Genomic DNA, 27,914 nt, shown 5'->3' with positions numbered 1-27,914 from the left:
ATATATCCTATAGATCCCTTTACCCCCATCGAGTTGGATTGATTTTCTGGGTGACTATCATTGGATTTGAAAAGGAATTTTGCCAGCCCAAAATCACCCAAATGGGCATTCATGTCATCATCAAGAAGAATGTTGCTCGGTTTTAAATCGTGATGAACAATTGGTGATTGGCCGTGGTGATGAAGATAATGTAATGCACAAGCCACATCAATGGCTATGTTTAGTCTTTGAATAAGGGTCAAGTTCCTCAATGGGTGTTGTCCATCTCCTCCTTGATGCAATCAGTTCTCCAGATTCCCATTAGGCATGTACTCGAAAACTAAAGCTCTGAAATCACTGCCATGGAAATCAATGCTTGAGCAAGAAGTTAAGACCCTAACAAGATTTCGATGCCACATATTTCTTAAGGCTTCACATTCAGCATCAAAGCTCTTATAAGCTCCTCGTTGTTGAAGGTTGAGTACCTTCAATACAATGGCTATTTGGTTATTGTCCAAAATTCCTTTGTATACAGAACCATAACTTCACACTCCAATCAAATTGTCCAAAGAGAACTCATTGGTTGCTCTCAAAAGCTCAGCATAAGAAACTTTTAAAAACTGATCCTCCAAGGACGATGTAGTGGAAGGTTCCTTTCTTGACTCTCTTATCCAATAATAAATTGTAAAGAAACATGAGAATAAGATTAAGCATAAAATTGGAATTGATATTGAAATTATTACTCTTAGTGAGTAGGACCTTCCCTGTTTCTAGTAAACTTGTATAGATCATGCAGGCAGCTGTAGTTCTAATATACCACCACAAAGTTTGTTGTTTCCCTGGGCTAAAATTGCGCTTGCATTTCTAAAGACCCCTTTTTTTGGAAGTTCGCTCTCAAGATTTGAAATCCAAGTGTGACAACCCAAGAGGAGGGGTGAATTGGTCAATTAGAAATTTTAGGCTTAATTAGGGGGAGATTAAAAATTAATTCTCTAATTAGGTACTAATTAGTCTAACCCTTGTTCAAATAGGTATATTAATAAAAGCTAGGGTTTAGACATTCTAATCATGTACATTTGCTAACCCTTATTCAAATAGACATTATAATGCAATTAGGGTTTAAACATTTCAATCAAGTGCATTTACTAACCCCTGTTCAATCAAAACCATAGATACAAGTTAGGGTTAGAGTTTACCAATCACCACATGTGCAAGAGAAGAAGAAGAGGAAGCAACCACAAGAGACACAAGATTTTTACAGTGGTTCGGTCTATCACAAGACCTACTCCACTCTTCCAAGTTCCTCCTTGGATGCTCCACTAAAGTTGGGATTCTTCAATGGCGAATCACCAAGCCGTACACTACGACTCCTCCAACTCCAAAAGGGCACACACCTTTTTTGCACGAAGCCTTGTGAGGGACCCTCCCTCTTACATGATTCACCTTTGTTAACGGGCCGAATCAGAGACCCTTATCTTCACAACTCCTAACGGGCCGAAGAGAAGATCCTCAATGAAAAACAAAAGAAACAAAAAACACTCAATGCCTTTGATAGGCAGATTACAATGTCTAAGCTCACAATCACTCCAAAGAAATAAGCAAGTGAAAAGCCCTATGGAGTGCCTCTTGATAAGATGTAGAAATACAAGCTCAAAGAGGTTTTAGCTTTTAATTTCAAAGTTGAAGCTCAAAGAGAATTGGGATTTGATCTTTATCAAATGTTCAAAAGCATGTTGAGATAGGTTTTAATGATGTATATATAGCTAATTTGAAAATATGACCGTTTGGGGTAAAACTGTAAATAACTGGGTTGAAAAAGTCAACTTCCAAAAGCCCCAACAGGTAGTTTGCCTGATCGTCGCGGTCGACCGAGCTACCGCGATCGCCCACCCCTATCTGGCGCCCTTTTTTATTTTTAAATTTCTTACCCTCGCGGTCGACCGGCCCCATGGCGGTCGCCCGGCGAGGGCTACCTGTTTGCTCAAAATTTTGGCTCAAAAACCTATCGCGGTCGACCGACCCAGGACGGTTGCCCGCCCAAACCATGACGGATTGTTTCTGTTGAAACAGAAACATATCCGCGATTGCCCGGCTTACCCTGGTTGACCGGCCCAATCTTTTCTCGCAAGTGCTGGATTTTCAGCTACCTTGCCGCGGTGGCCCGGGACATTCCGGTCGACCGGTCGTGTATAAAATTTCATTTTTACTTTAAAGTTAAGGGGCTTTTGGGTCATGGTCTTTGGGCTTTAGTCCTAGGTTTTCAAACACATTTTTTGTTGTGTGTATGATTTTCAAAGATGTAAAAAGTTAAGTATGAAAACCATTTGAAAACCTTTTGAAAGTGTATTTAAACATAAAATCAAGAGGACTCCAAATACAATCTAAAAGATGTAAACATTGAGTCTTCTTGGAATGTATAGGCTCCTTTACACTTTCTTGGACTTCTTCAGCTTGTGAGTGAACGTCTTCAACTGATTTGGCTCTTGTGACTTCTCCTCAAATCTTCAATGCAAGTTGAAAGGTACATGAGGTTCACCATGGCATGTTCAACTTCAAGCTCATTCTTGACACTTGTTGGGAACTTGTAGAATCTTTATGATGAGCTTCTTGATTTGAACATCTTCAAATGAGGATGTCTTTACTGTCGGTGCAAGCTCTTGGTTCCTTTGCTCCTTGATCCACAAGCCATGTGTTGTAAAGAGTTGTGTAATGGCGATTATGACATAAAATTTCTATATACAACACAACACCTCAAAGCAACATATTAGTCCATAAATGCTAATCAATTTAGTTTGCTAGCATCAAAACAAGAGGTAAGGTGAATGGTTAGTCCCATGAGAACTCATGGGCTTACATTTCCTCCCTTTTTAATGATGGCAAACAAATTGATTAGGGAGGTAGGAGATATTCAACAAATAGATGAATAGACATTTAAACACTATAAATAATAAAGCAATGCTCCCTCTTACTATATGCACAAATGTAATGCATGAATGTAAAGCATATGGTATATACAAGATATGGACTACCTAATCAATTCCCAGAATTCTCCCCCTTTTGGCAGCAGCAAAAAGGTAGGGATATGCAAGTGAAAGTGCAAGTGGGGTGTCAAGATGAAGAATAACTCATAATAGTTATTCAAAGTGTATATGATGTGTCAATGAAGCTCATATGTTGTTTATCAAAATATAAAACAAGGTAAAATGGATGATAAGCAAATTTTTTTTTTAATTTTTTATTTTTGTGCTAAGGATTTGTAAGTTAAGTACAACAATGGGGGTGATAGATCATTTAGACATATCATAATGATCTATATAAACATGAATAGATAACCATATAGTTCTCCATCTATGTATTTGTCATTGGCCCTAGGTGAAACTTATATTAGGGCATGACAAGGAAGAATGGTTGGAAAGGTGATGGGTTTTAAATCTGAACTCTAGCAGGCAAGTTTATTCCAGAGCAAGGATATGCTCTGAACTTATAAAATAACTTTTTAAGCGCAAGTTGCTTACCCTAGAGATTTGAAATTAAAGCTCCCACTGATTATGTGCATATGGACTAAATGTAATAGTTCAAGTACATAGGGCAATTGAGTTGCCACTTTACACCTTTAACTATTCATTATTGATCCATTTGAAAGAATTTTTCATTTAAAATGTGAATAGATGAATATCAGACAAAAGATATACCAAATGAAATGAACATTCTGATATACATGGATACAAAAATAGATAAGTAAATAGCATATCCATGGCAAATAATGGAACATGTATATATAGATAAAGCAAAATAAAGTTCTATATACATGAACCAACAAATGGAAGAGATTTTGCACAAAGCTCAATTTATGATATCATGATTTCTCTCCCAAAGAACTTATCATGTATATAAGATGTCTAAAGTGAATCATAAATGATAAGAACAATCAAACATAGACATGTGAAATAGCAGTGTAAAGCACATCTATGTTTGAGGATGGGCATAGAAGAAGTGAATTTCTGTAAAGCACTTCTACAACCCTTGAAACTGCAAAAGATATGCGTACAAAGGTTAGGCATAATGAATGATAAGCACATACCTTGCTCGGAAGGTTGTTAAGGAAGCCATGTACATGATTAACGATCCTCTTGGAATTGGCAGATATGTTACTTCTCGAGATGATTTGAAAATCTCTCGAAAGAAGTAAACCTGAACTGCGCATCATCCTTTCCGGAACTCTTTTTCAAAATAATTTAGATGAGCTCTACAATACTCTACATATAGTTAGCGCTCTTACGCAAAGCCTTTTGACTCTGTCAAATGAGTTACGGAATGACTCTAAAAGAGGGAAACGATTGAAATACAAGACTACTGACGAAAGTTTAGAAGAACTTCAATCAGTGCCTTATCTTTTCATCCTAGTCCATATGTTGGCATCCTTAACAATCTTCCTGGTTCGAGGGACTGTGTACTTGTCTTAAATCTTTTTCTCTCATCAAAACATAATCCTTAAGAGGATTCGGGAAATGCACATGCCAGCCTTTAGTCATGAATCATCAATTTTCTTAGTCTCTATTCATTCTTCACTGTGGAAAGGGATAGGATTAGACAGAAAAGAATTGTGTACATCAACCATCTTATTACATCTGGTACGATGGAGAGAGACAAGTAGCGAAGAACCAATTATCTGAATTGGTCTTTTCTTTTGTAGACAAGCGAGATGATGAGCAATGGGACATCACAAACTCAAGGATATTAAGGAAGATACTTTGCCACCCCAAAGAATCATCTCTCCCTCAAACAATTGTCATTGGCCTTAGATAAAATCTATAAGGTAAGGCATGACAATACATAATGGCTATAGATATGTCTATAAATGTATCACTATTGAATCTTATCATGATGAAAGATGTTATTCTTCAAAACACATGATAAGAGGTAACTCATAGGGAACAGGATGATCAACTAAAGTATGATCCTATGAGGAAGAGTTCTAGAGATTTTTCAAACTCTAGAACAAGATACTTATCATTGGAAATGATGATATCATATAAGTCCATCTAAGATAAGTATAAAGCCTAAAATGATATATCATTAAGACACAGGCTAATGGTACTTGATAACAGAGAGAGATAGTCTCAGAGTTAAACTACAAGATAAGACCTAACTACGCACATATGGAGCAATGTAGCTCCACATGAGTGTGCTTATCATATGTGATGCACATCAAACATCATATGATAAGATGGATGGACAGACATTGAGCATGTATAACTCTCTCTTTTTAAAAAGACTCATACAGTGTATGAATCTGTGAGACCCTATCCCGCGAGAGGGGTGGGGCGCGAGCCGCCACACTCTCTCTTGGTCTCTCGTACCCACGCGAATGGCGTGTGCATTTTTAATATTTACTTTAGTTCATCTTTTATGTGAACTTGGGATCACTAAGGCAATCCGAATTCCATACAAAAGAGACTGACAGAGTCGCCACCTAGATGTGAGATCTAGGACTCATAATTAACCAGAAATCTAGACTCGCTACCTGGTTACGAGAATGGAAGGTATGGGGATTTATCCACCACATGCATCATTCCTGTCCGATAATCGGTCTTCGATTCCAAAAGCTAACTCTTTTAAATTTATTTTAAATGGCTCATTCAACTCTCTGTTAATGTGCTAACTACGGGACATGCATCCTATGATCTAATTTCAATGTGAATCCTAAATGTGTATCTTGATTTATTAATTTGTCTGGATTCAATCTAAGTGAAAGTTCTCCTAAAATTCTAATTTCATGGAAAATCCTAAGTGATTTGATTAAGCATTTACAAGAAAATTAATATACAAAACACCACAATTTGTTGTGGTGCCGACTCGCGGTTGGTATGCCATCAGACATCCAAGCTGCCTACGTACCCAAGTCTCACTGGGATCAGAGTCGACGTAGTTCGGTGCACCTAAGCTAAGCTACTTATGCCTAACTCAACTAAGACACCGACCTAGACGGGATTGATTGTTTCAACAGTTTTAGGAGAAGTTATTTAATTCAAGTTGAGGATTTTATTATCTTAGGATTTCATTTAAGATGCTATATGATTCTTATCTAAATGCAAGTTGTTCCGTAGACTAATGCAGGTTAGCCTACATCCTAGTTTACTAGGCTTGTCCTATGGAAAGATTGGGTGACTAGTGTAACTAGACCTATGGCACGGTTGCTATCCATAGCAAGCGTCCGTGATGAGGCTGAACTCCTAACTCTAGGACTCCCTAAAACCTAGAACACAACGTGACGTGAGTGCTCCTAAGGGGCTCTAAAGGATCCTACGATGGGAGACCGCAATCCAACGGTTCCAAAGACATGGATTAAATCAATTCAGTTTGTTGAAATGAAAGATTTTCAGTTCTTTAAAAGGTTTCTGATTCCTAACATCTAAGGAATACCAAAGGCTCTAAGGCTTGATAAAATTCATGCTTAGATCGCATTCATGAAAGGGAATCGTGCGCTCTCACCTCGCACAATTTAACATCTAAGTTATAGTACGTTATTGCCTGGCATGTTTCTCAGGATTTCCGTGGACAGTAGACCTCGGAGCCAATATCGTACTATAATTTACATGCTCAAATTGTCAAGGATTGATCACAATTAGTATACGATTATGAATGCGATTTCAACCATTAAACTATCACAGCATCATGATTTTACAAAGGAAATCAGTGATTCCTAAGGTTTCTATTTTGATAATTTAATGATTGAATATGTGATGGAATATTATGATCATCTGGTTATTTTTAAAACAATTTAATTTTAATTCGATTTACTTAAGGATTTTAAAAGGTTTCAATTCAGATTGTAGATTTACACATCAACATATAGCAAATCTTTTCAGAACCAGATGAAATTTTTACAGTAACTTCTCCTTAATTAGATAAGATTACTATAAAAATTTCATAGATTTTAAATGTGTTTTGCTATTAGTTTTTCAATGTTGAAAGTTTCTGTCCAGATTATAAATTAACACAGTATCGTATAGTAAATCAATTCAAAAAAATATGAAATTTCTACAGTAACTTTATTACAATCAGAAAGGATCACTGTAAAAGTTTCATAAATTTGAAGAATGATTTACTATTAATTTACAATTTTACAAATATCTATCCAGATTATGAATTAACAAAGAAACACATAGTAAATCAAATTCAAATCATTTTAAAATTTATGAAAACATGTAATTCCAGTAATAATTATCAAACAAATATTTTTAGAAGTTTTCATTGCAATTTACTATTTTTCTCAGATTTAATACAACATGCATGATTTGACATAAAAAATCATAAACAAATATCCAACAGCAACCAAAAATCTTGAAAACTTCACAGGAGATTAGATTAGATTTAATTTTATTCTCATCCAAATTTCACTTTGGAAAACCTTTTAGATTTTTCGAAAATTGGTTTTTTCCAAAAATACCCCTATAGTTAAATGAATTTTTAAACCCTTTAAATCAAATCAAGAATTCAGCAAAAAATTCGTAGTAATTTAAAATCTTAAAATGATGTTATGTTTAAATTTTCATTGATTTTGGATCTGTTTTGACATCTTTTTAAATTCAATCTTTAGAATTTTACCTCTTTGAGGGTAAAGTTCAAAAGGTCAAATCGCGGTCAAAACGAAGTCAAAATTCTTCGAAATTCCAGATTTCTACACTTTTTAATGTGCAAAACACTCAGAGATTGAAAAATTCAAAAATTTGTAAAGGTTTGTTATAATTGCTTTGTAAATTGGATTTTAAACCCTTTTCTTTCCGAAAATTCAATTTTAATATAAAAAATAGATTTTCCAAGAAAAATTTCAGATTATGAAATAACTTAAACTTGATCTAATCTCCTTAAAATTTCACATTCAAATTCTTTAATATTCATGACTTTAAAAAAAAAATCACAAATTCAATCCTAGCATGCTTCTAGTTTAAGATATATGAAAGAGGGTTTTGGAATACCAACCTTGCTAGCTCTCCTTGTCTCTAGGGTAAGTAATCCTCGGATATACGCTTTGTCTTACCCTTTCAATTAGCAAAGAAAACCTCCAAAGAATATTACCAATATGTTGATTATGTCGAAGAAATATGAGAATTCTTTTTGAAGAACCAAGTAGAAGAGATGAACACCAAAAGAATGGAACAAAATTCCAAGAAAGGAGCAAGAGAGATGGATGAATTTTCAGATCTTCCCCTAGGGTTAGATGAAGTTTCAAGAAGAAGGCCAAAGGTTGTGTGTGCTTGCTTTTATAGAAAAGATTAGGGTTGAGAGAAAATTAGTAGTTTCCAATGTGAGAGCTTCTTTCTTTAGCATGTTTCCAATTTGTGCTTCTTTCTTCATTTCTTTCTTGTTTTCAAATTTAATTAGATTCTAATCTTAATTTCTTGTCAAATAAGACATGCTAAATTACACAATATAGATCCTTCAAGATTAATCTAGAAGTCTTCTCACATAGGAAACTAGTTTTTATGAATGATTTTCGTCCAAAGAGGGCTGTCCACGTTTGAGCTCATTTTCGACTTATTTAGGGGCTGATTCAGAAAAAGTGATAAACTAGAAAGTTGTAGATCTTTTCGAGACGTTCGAAACAAGTATCGTTACGAATTTTTTGAATGAGAAGGTAAAAAGTTATGGCAATTTTACTAACCTGACTTTACTAGCCCTTTCTAATTATAACTCTTCTTTTCTTTATTATTTTTTTAAAGCAAATATGATGTCACCAACCACCTCATCCCATGTTGGACGTTTTTGCATGTGGCCTCCCCATGTGGGGCACCCACTTATGTGGCCAACCCACATGGGTGGGTCCACATGGACCCCCACCTCATGGGCTTTAGCCTAATGGGCCATATGACATGTATTTCGGTTTTTTTTTCAATGAAAATTCAATAAAATCCTTTAAATTCAAATTTTTTCATTGATCAACTCAACCCATATGACATTCATGGTGTACCCTCGACATATGGTCGAACCATCCCCTTTAGAAAAATAATTTTTCGGACCAAAATACCCTTATTCGATCAAAACACCCAAAAGCGACCAAAATGACCTTAAATTGGATTGCCCCCAAAGGGGAAAGTTAAAAATAGAAAGTCTTCATGGTCAAACCTAAAAAATAAAAAGTTTTTAAGTTTGCTTCTTTTGGTGGGCAATATCAAACATGATCATTTGGTACCCCCTGAAAATATCTAAAATGCCCTTCGCACATAAAATTTCCAAGTTAAGTAAAACCCCTGAGAAATTCTAAATTTAGCAGGTTTTCCAAAAGTCATGAAATCATCTATAATCTCTCAGAGAGAACGGCCAGAAGATGGAAAATTCTACTGGACCATTTCTCGGAGTTTCGAGCTCGGAGCTCCGAGAAGCTTAAAATAAGCATATTTTTTTAGTTTTTATTGCTTATTTGATTTTGGGCTACGGAACTCAACTCCTATGATAATTTTAGAATGTTTATGAGGGTCCCAACATGTTGGTCCACCACATAACCATTCACTAAACCTTTTAAGTTCTTAAGTTGTTTTTGAAAAACTATTTTAAAACACTTTGCCTTGACTTAGAAATCTAAAGAGAAAGGATGTACAATGATATCTATCTAACCTTCAACTTCTCTTTAGTCTTGGTCTTCAATTGATCTTCCATCTTGTGTATGCTTGCTTGAGAGATGATGTGAGCTCCACTTCGCTCTTTTGACTCTTGTTTGGTACATCTTCAAGCATGACCATGTAGTGTGTTGGTTTCTTCAATGATCAATCATATCTTAAACACAACACTTCAAGGCAAATTGATTAGTATTCAATAACATAATCAATTATGTTTAGAATCATCAAAACAAGATAGGAGAGTAGACCCTTGGGCTTACAATCTCCCCCTTTTTTATGATGACAAACAAAATTGATTTTGAGGGTGTGTGTGGAGTGACATAGTAGGCAAGTGAATGCAGGAACTCCCCCTCAATATATGCACAATGATAAATGATAACTATTAAAAGCATATGGTGCATATAGGCAATTGAATAGATAATCAATTTCAAACTTCTCCCCCTTTTGTCATCGACAGAAAGGGTGAACTAAAATGTACAGCAATTTAGGAGTAAATGAAGATTGAGTTAGGTACTCTCCTTAAATCAATGCTTATGGTATAAAAATATTTAGCCAAGTAATGTACATATACCTGTTCATGATCGAGATGTTGACATATGTCAAATTGTTAGGTATTTTTAATTAAAGTGAAGGTACCTCTCCATCTTAGAGAACTAAGAAGGCTAAGAGTACCGATTGAGTGATTTTTAAGATTAATATTTGACATCTCATTCATGCAGATACTACCAAACAAGGATGATATATAAATACTATATAGATAAGCTGGTGAAAGGCACAAAGTATTTATTTGGCAATTTCTTTGACTTGGTCCGCACTCCAAATGTTTAAGGCACTTCGGATATAACAAATTCTATCATCACTAAGGGGTTTTGTAAAGATATCAGCTAATTGTTCCTCAGTGTTGATATATTTTAAGCAAATATCTCCTTTTCGTGAGTGATCTCTAATGAAGTGGTGCCTAATCTCAATATGTTTTGTTCTAGAGTGTTGTATGGGGTTCTTTGTCAGGCTTATAGCACTAGTATTGTCACATTGGATGAGAATATTTTTCATTTTAATTCCATAGTCCATCAATGTGCTTTTCATCCATAGGACTTGTGCACAGCAAGCTCCAGCTGCCACATATTCTGCTTCTGTTGTGGACAGAGCTACTGAATTTTGTTTCTTGCTAAACCATGAAACAAGTGATTTTCTCAAGAATTGACAAGTCCCACTAGTGCTTTTCCTATCCACTCTACATCCAGCAAAGTCTGCATCTGAATATCCAATGAGAGTGAAGGCAGTGGATCTTTCATACCATAGTCCCAGACTTTAGGTTCCTCTTAAGTACTTGAAGATCTTCTTGACTGCCGATAGGTGAGACTCCTTTGGATCCGATTGAAATCGAGCACAGAGACAGACAGTAAACATAAAGTCTGGTCTGCTGGCTGTCAAATAGAGTAAGCTACTTATCATACCCCTATACATCTTTTGGTCCACAGATTTGCCAAATTCATCCTTTTCTAGCTTAGCAGTTGTACTCATGGGAATTCTTGATGTCTTACTGCTATCCATGCCATACTTCTTTAATAACTCTTTTGTATATTTTTCTTGATTTACAAATATCCCATTTTGGTATTGTTTAATTTTGAGTCCTAAGAAGTAGGTTAACTCACCCATCATGCTCATTTCAAATTCATTTTTCATTAGAGTTGCAAATTCATCACACATTTTTTGATTAGTTGAGCCACATATGGTATCATCCACATAAATCTGGACAAGGAGGATATCGTAATTTTCTCTTTTGATAAATAATGTTTTATCCACCTTTCCCATTTCAAAACCTTTTTCCACTAGGAAAGTGCACAACCTCTCATACCAAGCTCTAGGAGCTTGCTTCAACCCATATAAAGCTTTATCAAGCCTAAAGACATGATTTGGATGTTTGAAGTCTTCAAAACCTGGAGGTTGCTCAACATACACTTCATCTTGGATATAGCCATTTCGGAAGGCACTTTTGACATCCATTTGATATAGTTTAAATCCTTTATGAGAAGCATATGCCAAGAGTATCCTAATAGCTTCCATACGGGCAACAGGAGCAAATGTCTCATCATAGTCTATTCCCTCCTCCTGATTGTACCCTTGGGCTACAAGCCTAGCTTTATTTATAGTGATAATTCCATTTTCATCCAATTTGTTTCTATACACCCATCCCGTGCTAATGACTGGATGATCACTAGGCCTAGGCACTAGCCTCCACACCTTGTTCCTTTTGAATTGACTCAACTCTTCTTGCATAGCCATCAACCAATATTCATCCTTTTCGGCTTCCTTGATGGACTTAGGCTCTAATTCGGATAGGAACGCCAAGTTGTTACTCACACTTCGATAGTATGATCTAGTTCTTATTGGCGATGTGGCATCACCTAAGATTTGGGATTCAGGATGATCTACCAATATTCTCCTACCCCTAGGTAATGAGTCATCATCTTCATTTTCTACTTCCTCACTAGGTAATGTATTACTTGTAGATGCATGGGGAGGAGCATTTGTCTTAGGTGAGAGGTATTCAATAGGTTCATCCTCATCATGTGGTATTTCTTGAGGTATTGGCTTTCTCTCATCAAATGTAACATGCATGGATTCTTCTACAACTAGGGTTCTTCTATTAAATACTCTATATGCCTTGCTATGTGTAGAATATCCTAAGAATATGCCATCATCTGACTTCTTATCAAATTTGTGTAGATTATCTTTAATGTTCAAGATATAACATTTACAACAAAACACTCTAAAATAGCTTATATTTGGTTTCAAGTTTTTCCAAAGCTCATAAGGTGTTTTCTTAGAAATTGGCCTTATATATACCCTATTTATGATATAGCAAGCGGTGCTAACCGCCTCCGCCCAAAAGTATCTAGGGAGATCATTTTCATGCAACATAGTTCTAGCCATTTCTTGGAGGGTTCGGTTCTTTCTTTCTACAACTCCATTTTGTTGAGGTGTCCTAGGTGCCGAAAAATTGTGTTTGATGCCATGTTCATTACAGTAAGTGTCAAAGTGTACATTTTCAAATTCTGTTCCATGGTCACTCCTAATGTAAGATATGGCAATACCTTTTTCATTTTGAATTTGATTACACAATTTAAGAAAATTTTCATAGGTTTCATCTTTATGTGCTAAAAATATGACCCAAGTAAATCGTGAGTAGTCATCCACAACTACAAACACATACCTCTTTCCACCTAGGCTACTTGTCTTCATTGGTCCAAAAAGATCCATATGAAGTAGTTGCAAGGGGTAGGTGGTTGAAATCATATTTTTAGGGGCAAATGAGTTCTTCAATTGTTTCCCTAATTGACAAGTTCTACAAATGTGATCTTTGGTGTATTTGAACTTAGGCAATCCTCTAACAATTTCTTTTGAGGAGAGGGTCGAAATGAGATTCATTCCGGCATGACCCAACCTCCTATGCCACAACCAAGAATCTTCACTAATGGCATTAAGACAAGTCACATTTTGGAGTCTAAGATCATCTAGTCCAATAATGTAAATGTTATTGTCTCTAGAACCTATGAATTTTACTTTTCCATCTATCTTATTTTTAACAATGCATTTGTTAGGGTTGAAGACTACTTCAAAACCATTGTCACACAATTGACTAATGCTAATAAGATTATGGGACAAGCCATCAACATAAAGTACATCATGTATGGGAGAGGTAGAGTTACCTATGGGGCCTTCTCCTTTGACTTTTCCTTTCTTATCATCTCCAAAGGTAACGTCTCCACCATCCTTGAGTGATAGGGATGCAAATTGAGTGAGGTCTCCTGTCATGTGTCTAGAGCATCCACTATCAAGGTATCATGTGTTCTGCTTGTTATGGCTTTTAAAGCATACCTACATATGAATAGGCAAGTGAGATCCTTTAGGTACCCAAATCTTTCTAATCTTGCTAAGTTCATTTGTTTTCACTTTGGAGTTCAATTTGATTTTATCTTGTTTAGCATACATGCAAGCAACTTTATAATGTCCTTCTAGACCACAATAAAAATAAGTTTTTGTACCACTAGAAGAAGCCTTTACAAATTTGTTTTTATAGTTTGATATTGTAGTATTCCATTTATGTCCAAGTCCACTTTTATCATGTGACATTTTTTGAATATTAACAAGCCTATCCAATTTCAATGAACTATGTTCAAATTTTTCAAAAAGTTTCTTTAGTTCCTCATATTCAAAAGATAGTTTACTATTTTCATGCTTTAGCTTGTTGTTTTCAATAGATAGTTCTTGTCGATTTTCATTTAAGATTTTGATAGTAGCATTTGAATCATGAATTTCAACTTTATATTTTTCATTTTCATCATCTAAAAAGTCATGGTCTTTCTTTAACCAACCAAATTCTTTTGTCAAGTTAGCAAGAGAATTTTCAAGTGATGCATTTTTATCAAATTTAATCTCAAGTTCATCATGTGCATTTTGCAAGGAATCTAGAACTTCTTTTAAAACAATGACATCATTTAAAGTATTTACCTCTTGATTGTCGTTTGTTGAGGCCATGAAACAAATGTTTTTTGCTATCAAGCAATCTTCTCCATCATTTTGTTCGCCTTCACTTTCAATTTCCTCATCCCATGTGGCGGTCATTCCTTTCTTGCCTTCTCTTCTCTTGAAGCGATTATTTGAGGTAGGCTCATTGTTGAGTGGACAATCCGGGCGAATGTGTCCAAGCTTCTTGCAACCGTAGCATCGGGGTTCAGAAGATCCGTCACCGAGCTCTTCTTTCTTCTTGAATGGAGGATTGGTTCTTCTATTTTTCATGCCTCCCATATTCCTTTGCAAAAACTTGATCCTTCTTGTTAGGAGGGCAACTTCATCTTCCATGTCTTCCTTTGCTTCTTCGTTATCACCTACATTACAAGCAAAAGCAATACCTTTTCCTTTTTCAATTTTATTTTCAATTTCGGGTGCTTTTGTTTTGAAGATCATCTCATGGGTTATCAAGGACCCTATTAGTTCATCTAGGTTCAATGTATTCATGTCCTTGGCTTCGGTGATTGCGGAGGTTTTGGATTCCCATGACAAATGTAGGGATTTAAGGATTTTGGTCACTAAATCTCTATTTGAAAATTATTTTCCAAGTCCCCTTAGTCCATTTACAAGGTTAGTGAATCTAGTGTACATGTCGGCAATAGTTTCATCGGGTGTCATTTGAAAGAGTTCATATTGCCTAAATAGATGATTCATTTTAGATTCTTTAACTTGGTTGGTTCCCTCATGGGTGACTTCTAAGGCGTCCCAAATTTCCTTAGCCGAATTCAAATTTGACACTCTATTGAATTCACCGGGTGACAAAGCACAAATTAGGGAATTCTTGGCTTTGGCATTGTAGTTTGAGGCTTGTTGTTCGGCTTCGGTCCAATCATTTAGATTTCTAGTGGGTAATGTATATTCATTATTAATGGCTCTCCACATTTGGTAATCTTGGGTTAAAAAGATTTTCATTTTGCTTTTCCAAAATTCATAATTTGTTCCATCAAAATAGGGTGGCCTAGTGTTTGAGTAACCTTCATGGTGTTGAGGATAGTTTGCCATTTTTACAATCTTTTCTCTAGACCGGTTAGGGTTTTTAAATAAATTAGAGACGAGGCTCTGATACCAATTGAAATAAACAAGAGGGGGGGGGGGTGAATTGGTTTTAACACTAATTTATACCTAAAAAATTTAAGTATCAAACCTAATTTAATTTTTCTTCTCTTGATTGGAATTTTGGTTAGTGCAAATAAGATTAAAAACAAAATGAAGTGCCAAACCAAATAAGAATGAAAGTGCAAGATAATGGAAGGAACACACCGATGTATAGTGGTTCGGGCAAAGCCCTACTCCACTCTTCTTAAGATCGTCCTTAAGGATTTCCACTATGCGAGACCTCCACGATGCCCGGCTCCGAGGTGATTACAATCTAAGGAAATTAAATAAGGATGCCCTTCCACCTTTACACCGACTCTCCTTCTTCGCCGAGTTCTAAGTGATACTCCCTAGGGTATTAAGATAGGATGCCCTAGCCACCTTTACAATAAAAGAAGATGAATAGCTTGGCTTCTCTTGAAAGCTAGATGCACGTTGTAGTCCCTTGAATGCTTCTCCAAAGTAGGTTGCAAGTTGAAAGCCCTAAATCCAAACTCAATAGATTTGCAAGTGCAAGGCAAGTTTGGGGAGGAAAACAAAATCTTAAGCTCAAATGGGTTGCAAGTTTTCTTGAATGCTTAAGGAGGTTTTTCAAATGTTCAAGAGAGAAAAATAATCCTCTTGAATGTGTTTATATAACCTCTTGACAAAATATGACCGTTTGGGGGTGTTGTTATCAAAAACCAAAATTTAATACAAATCCCAATGGCTATTTTCTAAGCTGTCGCGACGTTCTCAGAGTTCCGAGACAAATTCTCAGAGTTCCGAGAGAACGGCCAGAAGATGAAAATTTCTACTGGACCATTTCTCGGAGTTCCGAGAAAATGACCAGATACTACTGGACCATTTCTCGGAGTTCCGAGCTCGGAGCTCCGAGAAGCCTAAAATAAGCATATTTTTTTAGTTTTTATTGCTTATTTGATTTTGGGCTTTTAGAACTCAACTCCTATGATAATTTTGGAATGTTTATGAGGGTCCCAACATGTTGGTCCACCACATAACCATTCACTAAACCTTTTAAGTTCTTAAGTTGTTTTTGAATAACTATTTTAAAATACTTTGCCTTGACTTAGAAATCTAAAGAGAAAGGATGTACAATGATATCTATGTAACCTTCAACTTCTCTTTAGTCTTGGTCTTCAATTGATCTTCCATCTTGTGTATGCTTGCTTGAGAGATGATGTGAGCTCCACTTCGCTCATTTGACTCTTGTGTGGTACATCTTCAAGCATGACCATGTAGTGTGTTGGTTTCTTCAATGATCAATCCTATCTTAAACACAACACTTCAAGGCAAATTGATTAGTATTCAATAACATAATCAATTATGTTTAAAATCATCAAAACAAGATAGGAGAGTAGACCCTTGGGCTTACAGGACACAAGGATCATGGTCCAAACATCTATGCCTACATCTACAAACCACCATATAAAGATAGGGCATTTAAGCACAAAGTGCAAAAGCCCATGAAAAATCAAAATATGTGGGATACAAGTGTTCCCATCACAATGTGTTACATGATAACCACTACATTGAGTAGCTGCCCAACAATAATACTAAATTCCTATGACATTTTCAATTTTACTCAATTGAGTTTTATACATTGAATGTAGACTCATTTTCATTTCTCTACAAAAAATATTCATGAAGGACAGTAGAGAATAATCCAAGGATACTTAGGGTATATCAAGTGGTAATCACCTTGGACATATGCATTCCAAAATGAACTACTATGACTAGATAGTTTTATCTTAGTCATGAGAAAATATTCATTTTAAGCTTTTGGAATACATCTATTTTAACCCATCAAGATTTCTTATGCATTAAATGATAATCATTAAGCACATAAAAATGGGTTTGAAGGACAACTAGGTGCTTAGTAATAAACATACTTACTCATCTAGGGCATAAGAGATGTCTAAGAAAGGATTCAAGTGGATTTCCTTAGACATGGCTTTAATAACTCAATCTTGCTAGAAATGATATTCTACCTAAGTTGAATATTCTAAGATCTAGCAAATGTCAAAATTGTCCTAAATAGAGTTCAAGAATGAAAGGCATGAACTTGAAAGATCAATTTGAACTCAAGGGCAAAAAGGGTGGTTGACTTTCATGAAAGCACACATATGGTTTTCACATTTGAATTTTCTATTGTGGATTTACTTTGTGGATACTAAGTGCACAAGTGATGTGATTTGCACTTAGATAGGCTTTTCAAAAAGATATTTAATAAAGCACAAAAATATAGTCTAAGATAAAGATTTTCATTTAATTACTTTTATACTATAGCAAGAAAAAGATGTGATTATTTAAGCACAATGAGCAAAGTTACATTCTATTAAGAACATGTATAATGAGAAGTCTCTAAGCTCATGAAAACTAGATACAAAGAGTATTCAATGAATTAAAGTATCTAGTATGAAAGTGAATGATAAAACAATTTAGCATAGCCCCTAAACTAACTCATTCACTAATTAGTTTAGAGGGATTCGTTGGAACCCAAATCCTTTTGGTTCCATCCAAGTTTGTTTGTTGGAATGTATCTGTTCTTATCTAAACAAACTTGTTAGATTTCACAAATCTAAGTTTACACTCAGATTTGTGATGTCCCGATCTACCAAAATGAGTACAATATACTTTGGTAGATGTGTAACAAATAGAATCACAAGACTTTGAAGTTAACCACGTATGCTCATCCTTTTCTTCTTGTAGTCTTTGATTCTTAATAGAGAGTTCTTCATTTACTTGTTCTTCATTTTCAAAAACATGTTTATATTTTTCAATTAGTTTAATGTTTGTGTTTTCAAGACTTTTAATTTATTTTCCAAGGATTTGAATTTAATGAAATTTTAGTACATCTCCTTCGAATAGAAAATTCCCTTTCAATGACATCTAAGATGTAGAATCTATGGATTTGAGACAGGCTAACATTTTACTTTTCAAGCTCCATGATTCATTCCATCAAGGTATGGAGGAATTAGAGAGGATCAACCTTTATCAAAATCCATCTGGATTGTCACAGATCTTTTCTCTTGTAGATTTTTAAAGTTAAAAATTTCTTTAAGAGCCTAAGCTTTGATACCAAATGAAATCCAAGTGTGACAACCGAAGAGGGGGGTGAATTGGTCAATTAGAAATTTTAGGCTTAATTAGGGGAAGATTAAAAATTAATTCTCTAATTAGGCACTAATTAGTCTAACCCTTGTTCAAATAGGTAGATTAAGAAAAGATAGGGTTTGGACATTCTAATCATGCACATTTGCTAACCCTTGTTCAAATAGACATTCTAATGCAATTAGGATTTGAATATTTCAGTCAAGTGCATTTACTAACCCTTGTTCAATCAAAAGCATAGATACAAGTTAGGATTAGAGTTTACCAATCACCACACGTGCAAGAGAAGGAGAAGAAAAAGTAACCACAAGAGACACAAGATTTTTATAGTGGTTCGGTCTATCACGAGACCTACTCCACTCTTCCAAGTTCCTCCTTGGATGCTCCACTAAAGTTGGGATTCTTCAATGGTGAATCACCAAGCCCTACACCACGACTCCTCCAACTCCAAAAGGGCACACACCCTTTCTGCACGAAGCCTTGCGAGGGACACTCCCTCTTACATGATTCACCTTTGTTAACGGGCCGAATCAGAGACTCTCATCTTCACAACTCTTAACAGGCCAAAGAGAAGACCCTCAATGAAGAACAAAAGAAAAGAAAAACACTCAATGCCTCTTGATAGGCGGATTACAATGTTTAAGCTCGCAATCACTCCAAAGAAATAAGCAAGTGAAAAGCCCTATGGAGTGCCTCTTGATAAGATATAGAAATACAAGCTCAAAGAGGTCTTAGCTTTTGATTTCAAAGTTAAAGCTCAAAGAGAAACGAGATTTGATCTTTCTCAAATATTCAAAAGCATGTTGAGATAGGTTTAAATGATGTATATATAGCTAATTTGAAAATATGACCGTTTGGGGGTAAAACTATAAATAACTGGGTTGAAAAAGTCAACTTGCAAAAGCCGCAACGGCTAGTTTGCCTGACCGTCGCGGTCGACTGTGCTACCGTGGTCGCCCTTTTTTATTTTCAAATTTCTTACCGTCGAGGTCAACCGGCCCCATGGCGGTCGCCCAACGAGGGCTACCTGTTTGCTCAAAGTTTTAGCTAAAAAACCTATCGCGGTCGACCGATCCACGGCAGTCGCCCACCCAAACCATGACAGATTGTTTCTGTTGAAACAAAAATATATCCACGGTCGCCTGGCTTACCCCGGTCGACCAGCCCGATCTTTTCTCGCAAGTGCTGGATTTCCAGAGCCGCGGTCGCCCGGTCGACCGGCCCTGTATAAAATTCTATTGTTACTTTAAAGTTCAGGGGCTTTGGGTGGTCTTTGGGCTTTAGTCCTAGGTTTTCAAACACATTTTTGGTTGTGTGTAAGGTTTTCAAAGATGTAAAAAGTTAAGTATGAAAACCATTTGAAAATCTTTTGAAAGTGCATTTAAACATAAAATCAAGAGGACTCCAATTACAATCTGAAATATGTAAACCTTGAGTCTTCTTGGAATGTATAGGCTCATTTGCTCTTTCTTGGACTTCTTCAGCTTGTGAGTGAACTTCTTTAACTGATTTGGCTCTTGTGACTTCTCCTCCAATCTTCAATGCAAGTTGAAAGGTACATGAGGTGTCACCATGGCATGTCCAACTCCAACCTCCTTCTTGACACTTGTTGGGAACTTGTGGAATCTTTATGATGAGCTTCTTGGTTTAAATATCTTCAAATGAGGATGTCTTCACTGTAGGTGCAAGATCTTGGTTCCTTTGCTCCTTGATCCACAAGCCATGTGCTGTGAAGAGTTGTGTAATGGGGATTATGACATAAAATTCCTATATACAACAACACAACACCTCAAAGCAACACATTAGTCCATAATTGCTAATCAATTTAGTTTGCTAGCATCAAAACAAGAAGTAAGGTGAATGATTAGACCCATGGGAACCCTTGGGCTTATAAGATCATTAAAAGAGAGATCTAGATACTCAAGGAAATCAAACTTCTCCAAGTATTTTGGAATCTTTCCTGACAATTTATTGTGTGGAAGATCTATCACCAGAATACCTTTTAAAGCACTCAATGGAATACCTTTTAAAGAACTCAATGATGATGGACTCATTCCATGAAGAAAGTTATGACCGATAAATAAGTTTTCCAAACTAACACAGTTGCCTAACATATCAAGAATTTCACTAGATAAATTGTTGAAAGAAATGTCCAGCTCCCCAAGTTGGTTTAAGTTTCCAACTTCTGATGCCTGGGACCCTGTGAAAGAATTATATGACAAATTGAGTCCTTGTGATAGGGAGGAAAGCTTAAGGATTTGCATGGGTATGATACCACTAAGGTTATTATTGTAAAGGTATAATCCTTGCATATGTTCTAACTTTCTAAGACCTGATGGAATGCTTCCTTCTAAGTTGTTTCCATGTAAATCGAGTCCTGACAACTGGCTTATATTTCCAAAGGAAGGAGGAAGTTGGCCAAAAAGTTCATTTCGAGATAAGCTCAGTTGTATCAGTTTGTTAAGCTTCCCAATTCCAATAGGAATAGTACCTGTTAAAGAATTCTCCTCCATGCCCAGTGCGGTTAAGCTCACAAGATTCTCAATCCCCAAAGGGATGCTCCCATATATCTGGTTTCTTCCTAAAGTCAGTTTTATCAGTTGGGTTGAGAGATTAGCTATGGAGTTGGGCAACACACCGCTTATGTAATTGGTAGCAAGACTTAACCATTCTAGACTAGAGCAATTAGTCAAAGAAGTGAGAAAATTCAAGTCATTTAATTTGCCCCTGCTTCCTACCTGACTACTATCGAAGCTAAGAAAGTTGAGACCTTGAAGGCTTCCGAAATTCATTGGCAGTGATCCACTAAAGTTGTTTACAAATGGATTTTCTGACGAAATGGATGAGGGGTTTACAAATGGATTTTTTGACGTTAGGTCTTTGGGTTTTAGGTTCAAATGTACAAGGATGGCCTCCTGGTGTCTTGGCGTGCAAGCCTTCTTAATTAAGGTTCACTGGCTTTGAATCTTTTTGTCGAGGAGTCTGGCGGTATGTCTGGCAAGACTTTAACCACGATGCTCCACTTGAATTTACACTCATCTCGAAGATCTTGAATTTATGCTCAAGATTCTACAACTCTTATTAGTCTCCAAATGCTGAAGATGATTCCCATATTCAATCTATCTCATTGACTCCATCATCTGGGTCTTTGATATTCCTACGGAGTTGTTTTAGGGACACATTCCCTTCTTGTTCTTGTCTTTCTCTCGTATTCTCTTTTGCTTTCGGACATTGGGAATGTCCTTATTCATGGGATACTCCAACTCGGAATCTCAAGAAATATGTAGCCCAAGTGTTCTTTTAGGGCTCGACCTATGAATTTGACTTTGTTATCTGAAAGTCTTCTCTCAACATCTTCACTAGCTTTACTTGAAGTTTGATGCTCATCTCTCTAGAATTTCTACTTTTAGACTTGAGGTCTAAAGCCGATGGAGTCTTACTTTGCGTCATACCCCAGGGCATTCTCCCAGTTTATCCTTATAGGATCAAGCAAGACTACGTTGAATCCCTCTAAATAGGTTTATCAGTTCTTCGCTCTCCTCGGAAGATGAAGTTTTGTCAATCCATCTTTCTCGAGTTTCGAATTTCGATACCATTGTCGATAGTTTTGATTTATTCTTCGAGTGACTATGCTCGATGCTCTTCCTCTCGTTTTTCCATCTTTCAGATCTCGAGGGGAATTTCTTCTGCAACTTATCCGAGGAGGGTGTCTTTGTTTATTTAGACATTAGATCTAAGAGTGAATCATAAATACATAAAAAATACAGAATCAAATTCTTTATTGAATTGAAGACTTTAAGTACATCAGTAATTTTTTACGGGGCTCAATGGGCTCTATATCAGATTTGACAAAAAAAAACACTGACTTTGAACAAGAAAGACTGACAGACATGATACACTTTGAAGTGACACTGGCACAACTCGATTTACCAACTTTAGACACAGGAGTTAGTATACACTCGACAAAGAACATACTTTAGGAATAGGACACTTCTTCAGGGATATGAGACTGGCACTACAAGTTCACAAGTAGCACACCTCCCTCCATGACAATGGTTAATACAGAGTTCGGTCCCGGAGTAGAAATCTCGAAAATGGTAATCCCACAAAGTCTGGATGACCTGGCTCGCGTTGATCTTCATTCTCTGGCATCATTGAAGTCTTCTTGGACATGACAGAACTTTCTAGAACCTCAAACTCTGGATCTTTTCCTTTCACAGTTAGTTTACCTCTCGCCAGTGGGGCATGGGTAAGAATGGTTGGTTTTGTTAAGGGCTGAATAGGCTCATCACTTTCATCCCACCTCAGAACATATGCATCATGCTTCGGCGCAGGCCTCTGATAAGTACTAATGATAAGTCCATTTGTAAAGTTGGTAAATCGAGTTGTGTGGCCATGACAAGTCCTATGGCCATGACATTGATGGTACAAACAATATATTCCACCATCGTCTGTATTCTCAAGATTTCTCGGAGGGCTGGAAGTTGAGGCAAAATTAGTTTTCCCTCTCCGGCTAACTTCTTTCAAGCACTTTCAATTGAACAAGGTAGTGTAGAGAATTCTCTTTCGCATTTCTGAGCAGGTTTTGGAACAGGTTTCTAAGAAGTATTGAGTTCATTAAGAACAAGAGGGTCCTTTTCTATTAAGTTCTGGATCTTGTGTTTCAGCGCTACACAATGACCGGTTTTATGACTAAGACATTGATGGTATAAACAATATGCCTCACCATCACCCTGATTCACCAGGTTTTTCAAAGGGTTTGAACATTGAGGCAAGGTTAATTTTTTCCTTTTGACTAACTTCTTTAAGGCAGCTGCATCTGTACAGGGTAATCTGGAGAATTCTCTTTCGTGTTTCTTAGCTGGTTTTTCTTCTGGAACAAAAGATTTCTTCAGAGGTTGACGAGAAGTCCCAATATGATTCATTTTCTTTAAAGTAGTGAAGTACTTCTTTCCCTTTGGCGGACCAGCTTCCAGCTTAGACTCTCCACTCGATTTCTGCTTGGGTGATTTCTGCCCGTGATAGATGATTTCATCTATATTTCCATAGGAAAACTGATCAAGGAACCTCTCTACTATATCCTTCCGACTTCTAATATCCTTTCGGTTCAAAGTGCAGAACCATTTCTTGGCCATACTAGTTAAAGAGAATGGGAATAGCTTAGCCATTTGGTCTGGAGATAGGCCTTGCCTTTCTAGCAAAGGAATGTACGACTTCAAATGGCTCCTTGGACATCCCGTCCCATCATATATATCAAACTCAAGAAATAGATGTAGTTGTTAAGGTCAAACTTCTTTTTGCCCAGAATTCTCTTATTTTCATCATTAAGGTCTAATATTCCAAGCTCTTCTAACACTGATTTTCCTTTGTCTGTCTTGGTCTTATGCCCACAACACTTCTCCTTGACATGTTGTCCGTCACAATCATCTTCAAGTGTTTTTCCAGAATGGACTAAGCCTGAATTCATGGAAGGGTTGCAAACAACCTGATCCTTAGAAACTGATGATTTTTCCATAACTTGAGCCTTCAAACGGGTCATGTCTTTTTTCATACTTATCATCTCCGTGGAGAGGGTCTTCATCATGTCTCTCATTTCCTTTAGAATATCCACAGACTCAGCCATTTGGGTAAAAATCAGGGGAAATTGGAGAAAGTTGTATTAACAAAGTGAGTGAAGCGAAGGCTACCTGAATCAAATGAGTTTGAAAATGATTAGTCTTTTGAAAGGATAATTATTTGCTAAAATCAAACTCTTGAATTGGAAGCACACGCACTAGATCAATAGTCATGGGATAAAAATTCTGCACAAATCAAGGCAAAAGCAAATCTTGAGCATATCGATTGATATTTGAGTTGGAATTAAGACAGAGACAACTCATGGAGGTCAAAGAAAGATAGGCAGTGATAATATGACCTACACCAACATGGTCTCAAGGAATCCTCAATCCACTCCTTTAAGTCTTCTTTGGATATGACTGTTTTCTTTTGAGTATGAAAGAGTAGGAACGATAAACACCCCTAATCTAAATAGGTTTTGATCTCAGTAATAATCATGCACTCGTAGGATAGATAGGCAAGATTTAACTAATCCACTAGTGGTCACGATATAAGAGTGATTAATCCATGTTGAAAACCATGAGACAGATTCATGGTTGATAGATCAAAGAATAGATTATAGCTAAAAAGCCAATAATCTAATGATAATCCACAGAATGGATAAATAGGATCAATTGATTAGATTAGGAAGGAGACCTTAATTAAGAAGTAGACCATAATCTAATAATAAATAAATAAATATATATATATATATATATATATATATATATATATATATATATATATATATATATACACACACACACATATATCCTAACCAGGAGCACCATCCCTAGTTCCAATCTAGCGGAGTCAAGAAGGTCTTGACTCATGACTGACGGTGAGTGAACTAAGAAATGGAGCGAGTAGCCACAAAAGGCAAACTACTATTCTATACTACATAGGTTAAGGCCAGGCTCTAACCTAGGTTCACATGTGCTAGGTGCACATGTACGTCCTATATGCATACATAATATAATAATGTCAACATAAGGCCCAAAACATAGGTCTCTATGCTGATACACAACTCTTAGCGTACATCATGAATATCTAGGTGATGTACAGAGCTATATATCATTGCCGAAAGGCTGCATAGCATTGGGTATAAATCCAATCGGTGACATGTCCAGGTCATGACTTACTATTGTCCTGGCGAGATCTACCCCAAGGCTGACTCGTATAACTATCAAAACCAAAAAAAATAATGTATGAAGTGAAGTGCGTGGATCCATTTTTACGCATCTACTTGGTGCCCTTGGATTCTAACGATAAAGTTCCCATTTTTCGAGTTTTTGCCCAAAATTCTTCAAAATTAATAATAATGGCATTTTTTACAAAGTTAGGCATAATTTGAGACATACCCAGCAGAGTCGTCAGCCTGTGGGACCCGATCTCAAGGCGCGGACTTCGGGATGAGACCCCGCCGGCTTCTCGATCTCCACACGAGTTGGAGAGCTTCACTGCAGCTCTCTAAAAAATAGTGTCGTCACAGCATGAGTCATGGAGGGTGCGATACCTCTAAATTCAGAGTAGAAACTCGGAACCAAGACGTACCTAAATATAAAGAAGACTCATCATCCAGGATTAAGGCCTGGAACCCATAATATATGCTATGTGCAACGGATAACTAGAGAAGAAAAGGTCCGTGCCTGGTTACGAGTAGGGAAGGTATTAGGCACCCCACTTGCCCGAGCGAACTCGGTCTCTTATGCCATTTTATTATATTGAAGAATTTTAAGCAAAAATCTTGTAATGGGAACAGGCATCCCTGAGAAGACGATCTACCCAGAGCATGCATGACCCGGGGATGGGAAATCTCATACAAAAGAAAGATAAAACTTCCATGACATACGGAGGGTTGATATCAGTATCACTTGACATTGGAATGAACATTAGAATCTGCCGTCTCCCCCTCTCAATAAGTTAAAATAAACAATCTTAGTACACACAACATATGAATAACTGTGGGACCCGATCCCTCGAGAGGGGTGGGGCGCGAGCCGCCACGCACTCTCTTGGTCTCTCGTACCCACATGATTGGCGTGTGCATTTTTTAGTATTGATTTTAATTCGTTTTTTATGTGAACTTGGGATCACTGAGGTAATCCGAATTCCACATAAAAGAGACTGACAGAGTCGCCACCTAGATGTGGGATCTAGAACCCATAATTAACCAGAAATCTAGACTCGCTACCTGGTTACAAGAATGGAAGGTATGGGGAGTTATCCACCACATGCACCATTCCTGCTCGATAATCGGTCTTCAATTCCAAAAGTAAACTCTTTTAAATTTATTTTAAATGGCTCATTCAACTCTTTGTTAATGTGCTATCTAGGTGACATGCATCATATGATCTAATTTCATTGTGGATCCTCAATGTGTATCTTGATTCCTTAATTTGTTTGAATTCAATCTAGGTGCAAGTTCTCCTAAGATTCTAATTTCATGGAAAATCCTAAGTGATTTAAATAAGAATGTACAAGAAAATTAATGTACAAAACCCCACAATTTGTTGTGGAGCCGACTCGCGGTTGGTATGCCATCAGACATCCAAGCTGCCTACTTACCCAAGCCTCACTGGGATCAGAGTCGACGTAGTTCGGTGCACCTAAGCTAAGCTACTTATGCCTAACTCAACTAAGACACCGACCTAGACGGGATTGACTGTTTCAACAGTTTTAGGAGAAGTTATTTAATTCAAGTTGAAGATTTTATTATCCTAGGATTTCATCTAAGATGCTATATGATTCTTATCTAAATGCAAGTTGTTCCTTAGACTAATGCAGGTTAGCCTACATCCTAGTTTACTAGGCTTGTCCTAGGGAAAGATTGGGTGACTAGTGTAACTAGACCTATGGTACGGTTGCTATCCATAGCAAGCGTCCGTGATGAGGCTGGACTCCTAACTCTAGGACTCCCTAAAACCTAAGACTCCCTAAAACTTAGGACATGACACGACACCAGTGTTCTTAATTGGGCTCTAATGGTTCTTACGACGGAAACCATAATCCAATGGTTCCGAGAGACACGAGATGAATCGATTTCAGTTCTTGAAGTTAATGAATTTCAGATTTTAAAGATTTTCAGTTTATGGACAATTAAGGAATACCAATGGTTCTAGGGTTCACCAATTTCGGCCCAGAATGGCATCCAAGGGAGGGAATCGTGCGCTTCCTTGTGCAATTTAATACTTAGTTATAGCACCTTATTGCCTGGCATATCTCAGGATTTCCGTGGACAGTAACCTCGGATCGGAGCCAACAACATGCTATAGCTTAAATATTCAAATTGTCAAAGATCGAGTGCAATTGGGATACGATTATGGATGCACTGGTCATTTTTCCAGGGAAATCTAAAGATCCTAAAATTTCTGTTTCAATGGATTAAGGAATTAATATGTGATAGAAATTTAAGGTTCTTTAGAAACTTTGGTGATGATTTTTAATTAATTTTGGATTTTCAATGAATTTTATCAATTTTAAACCATATGAGTGATTTTACAAGTGAAATTATTGTAAACGAATTCGAAATGAGTTGAAAATTCTACAGCAGTAAGATATGATGAGATGTAGCTTACGGGAAGATTTTTACAGATTTTTACATTAAGCTCATATTTAATTTTGATTTAACAATTAATTGACCAGATTGTAAAAATAACACAGAAACTACTAGAAATAGAAATTTAAATTCATTGAAACTTCTACAGTAGTACTATATAAGTAAAAAAAGCATTCTGTGAGATTTTCATGAATTTTAGAAACTATTTACTATCAATTTCAGATTTTTCAATTTTCAGACCAGATTATGAATTAACACTACATCCCATAAGAAAAAAGATCCAAATCATTTGAAAAGTTTACAGAAACAAGAAATATGGAATATAAGACTACTGTAAAAATTTTGAAAATTTTATCTGTGATCTGATGTCAGTAAAAATT

General features: G+C 36.5%; 1 protein-coding gene across 1 annotated transcript; it reads right to left on the bottom strand.

Moving 5' to 3' along the window:
- Nucleotides 1-281: 281 nt before the first annotated feature.
- Nucleotides 282-21,172, bottom strand: LOC143869826 (uncharacterized). Its single transcript, XM_077376384.1, has 2 exons — nucleotides 20,301-21,172; nucleotides 282-522 (listed from the first exon to the last, which is right to left on the bottom strand). The coding sequence occupies exons 1-2, from the start codon at nucleotides 21,170-21,172 to the stop codon at nucleotides 282-284; spliced, it is 1,113 nt and encodes a 370-aa protein (XP_077232499.1).
- Between the last annotated feature and the right edge of the window lie 6,742 nt (nucleotides 21,173-27,914).

The sequence above is a fragment of the Tasmannia lanceolata genome, unplaced genomic scaffold (genome assembly GCF_043159265.1).
Source record: "Tasmannia lanceolata isolate RefF3 unplaced genomic scaffold, GAP_Taslan_0.1 ptg000003l, whole genome shotgun sequence".
NCBI classification, from domain to species: Eukaryota; Viridiplantae; Streptophyta; class Magnoliopsida; order Canellales; family Winteraceae; genus Tasmannia; species Tasmannia lanceolata.
This window is presented reverse-complemented; position numbering and strand designations above follow the sequence as displayed.

Coding starts and splice junctions, on each gene's coding strand:
- LOC143869826 (XM_077376384.1), bottom strand. CDS start 21,172: ATGAATTTCGGAAGCCTTCAAGGTCTCAACTTTCTTAGCTTCGATAGT. Junction 523..20,300: donor GAGAAGTTTGATTTCCTTGA/GTATCTAGATCT, acceptor TGGAGTGTGAAG/TTATGGTTCTGTATACAAAG.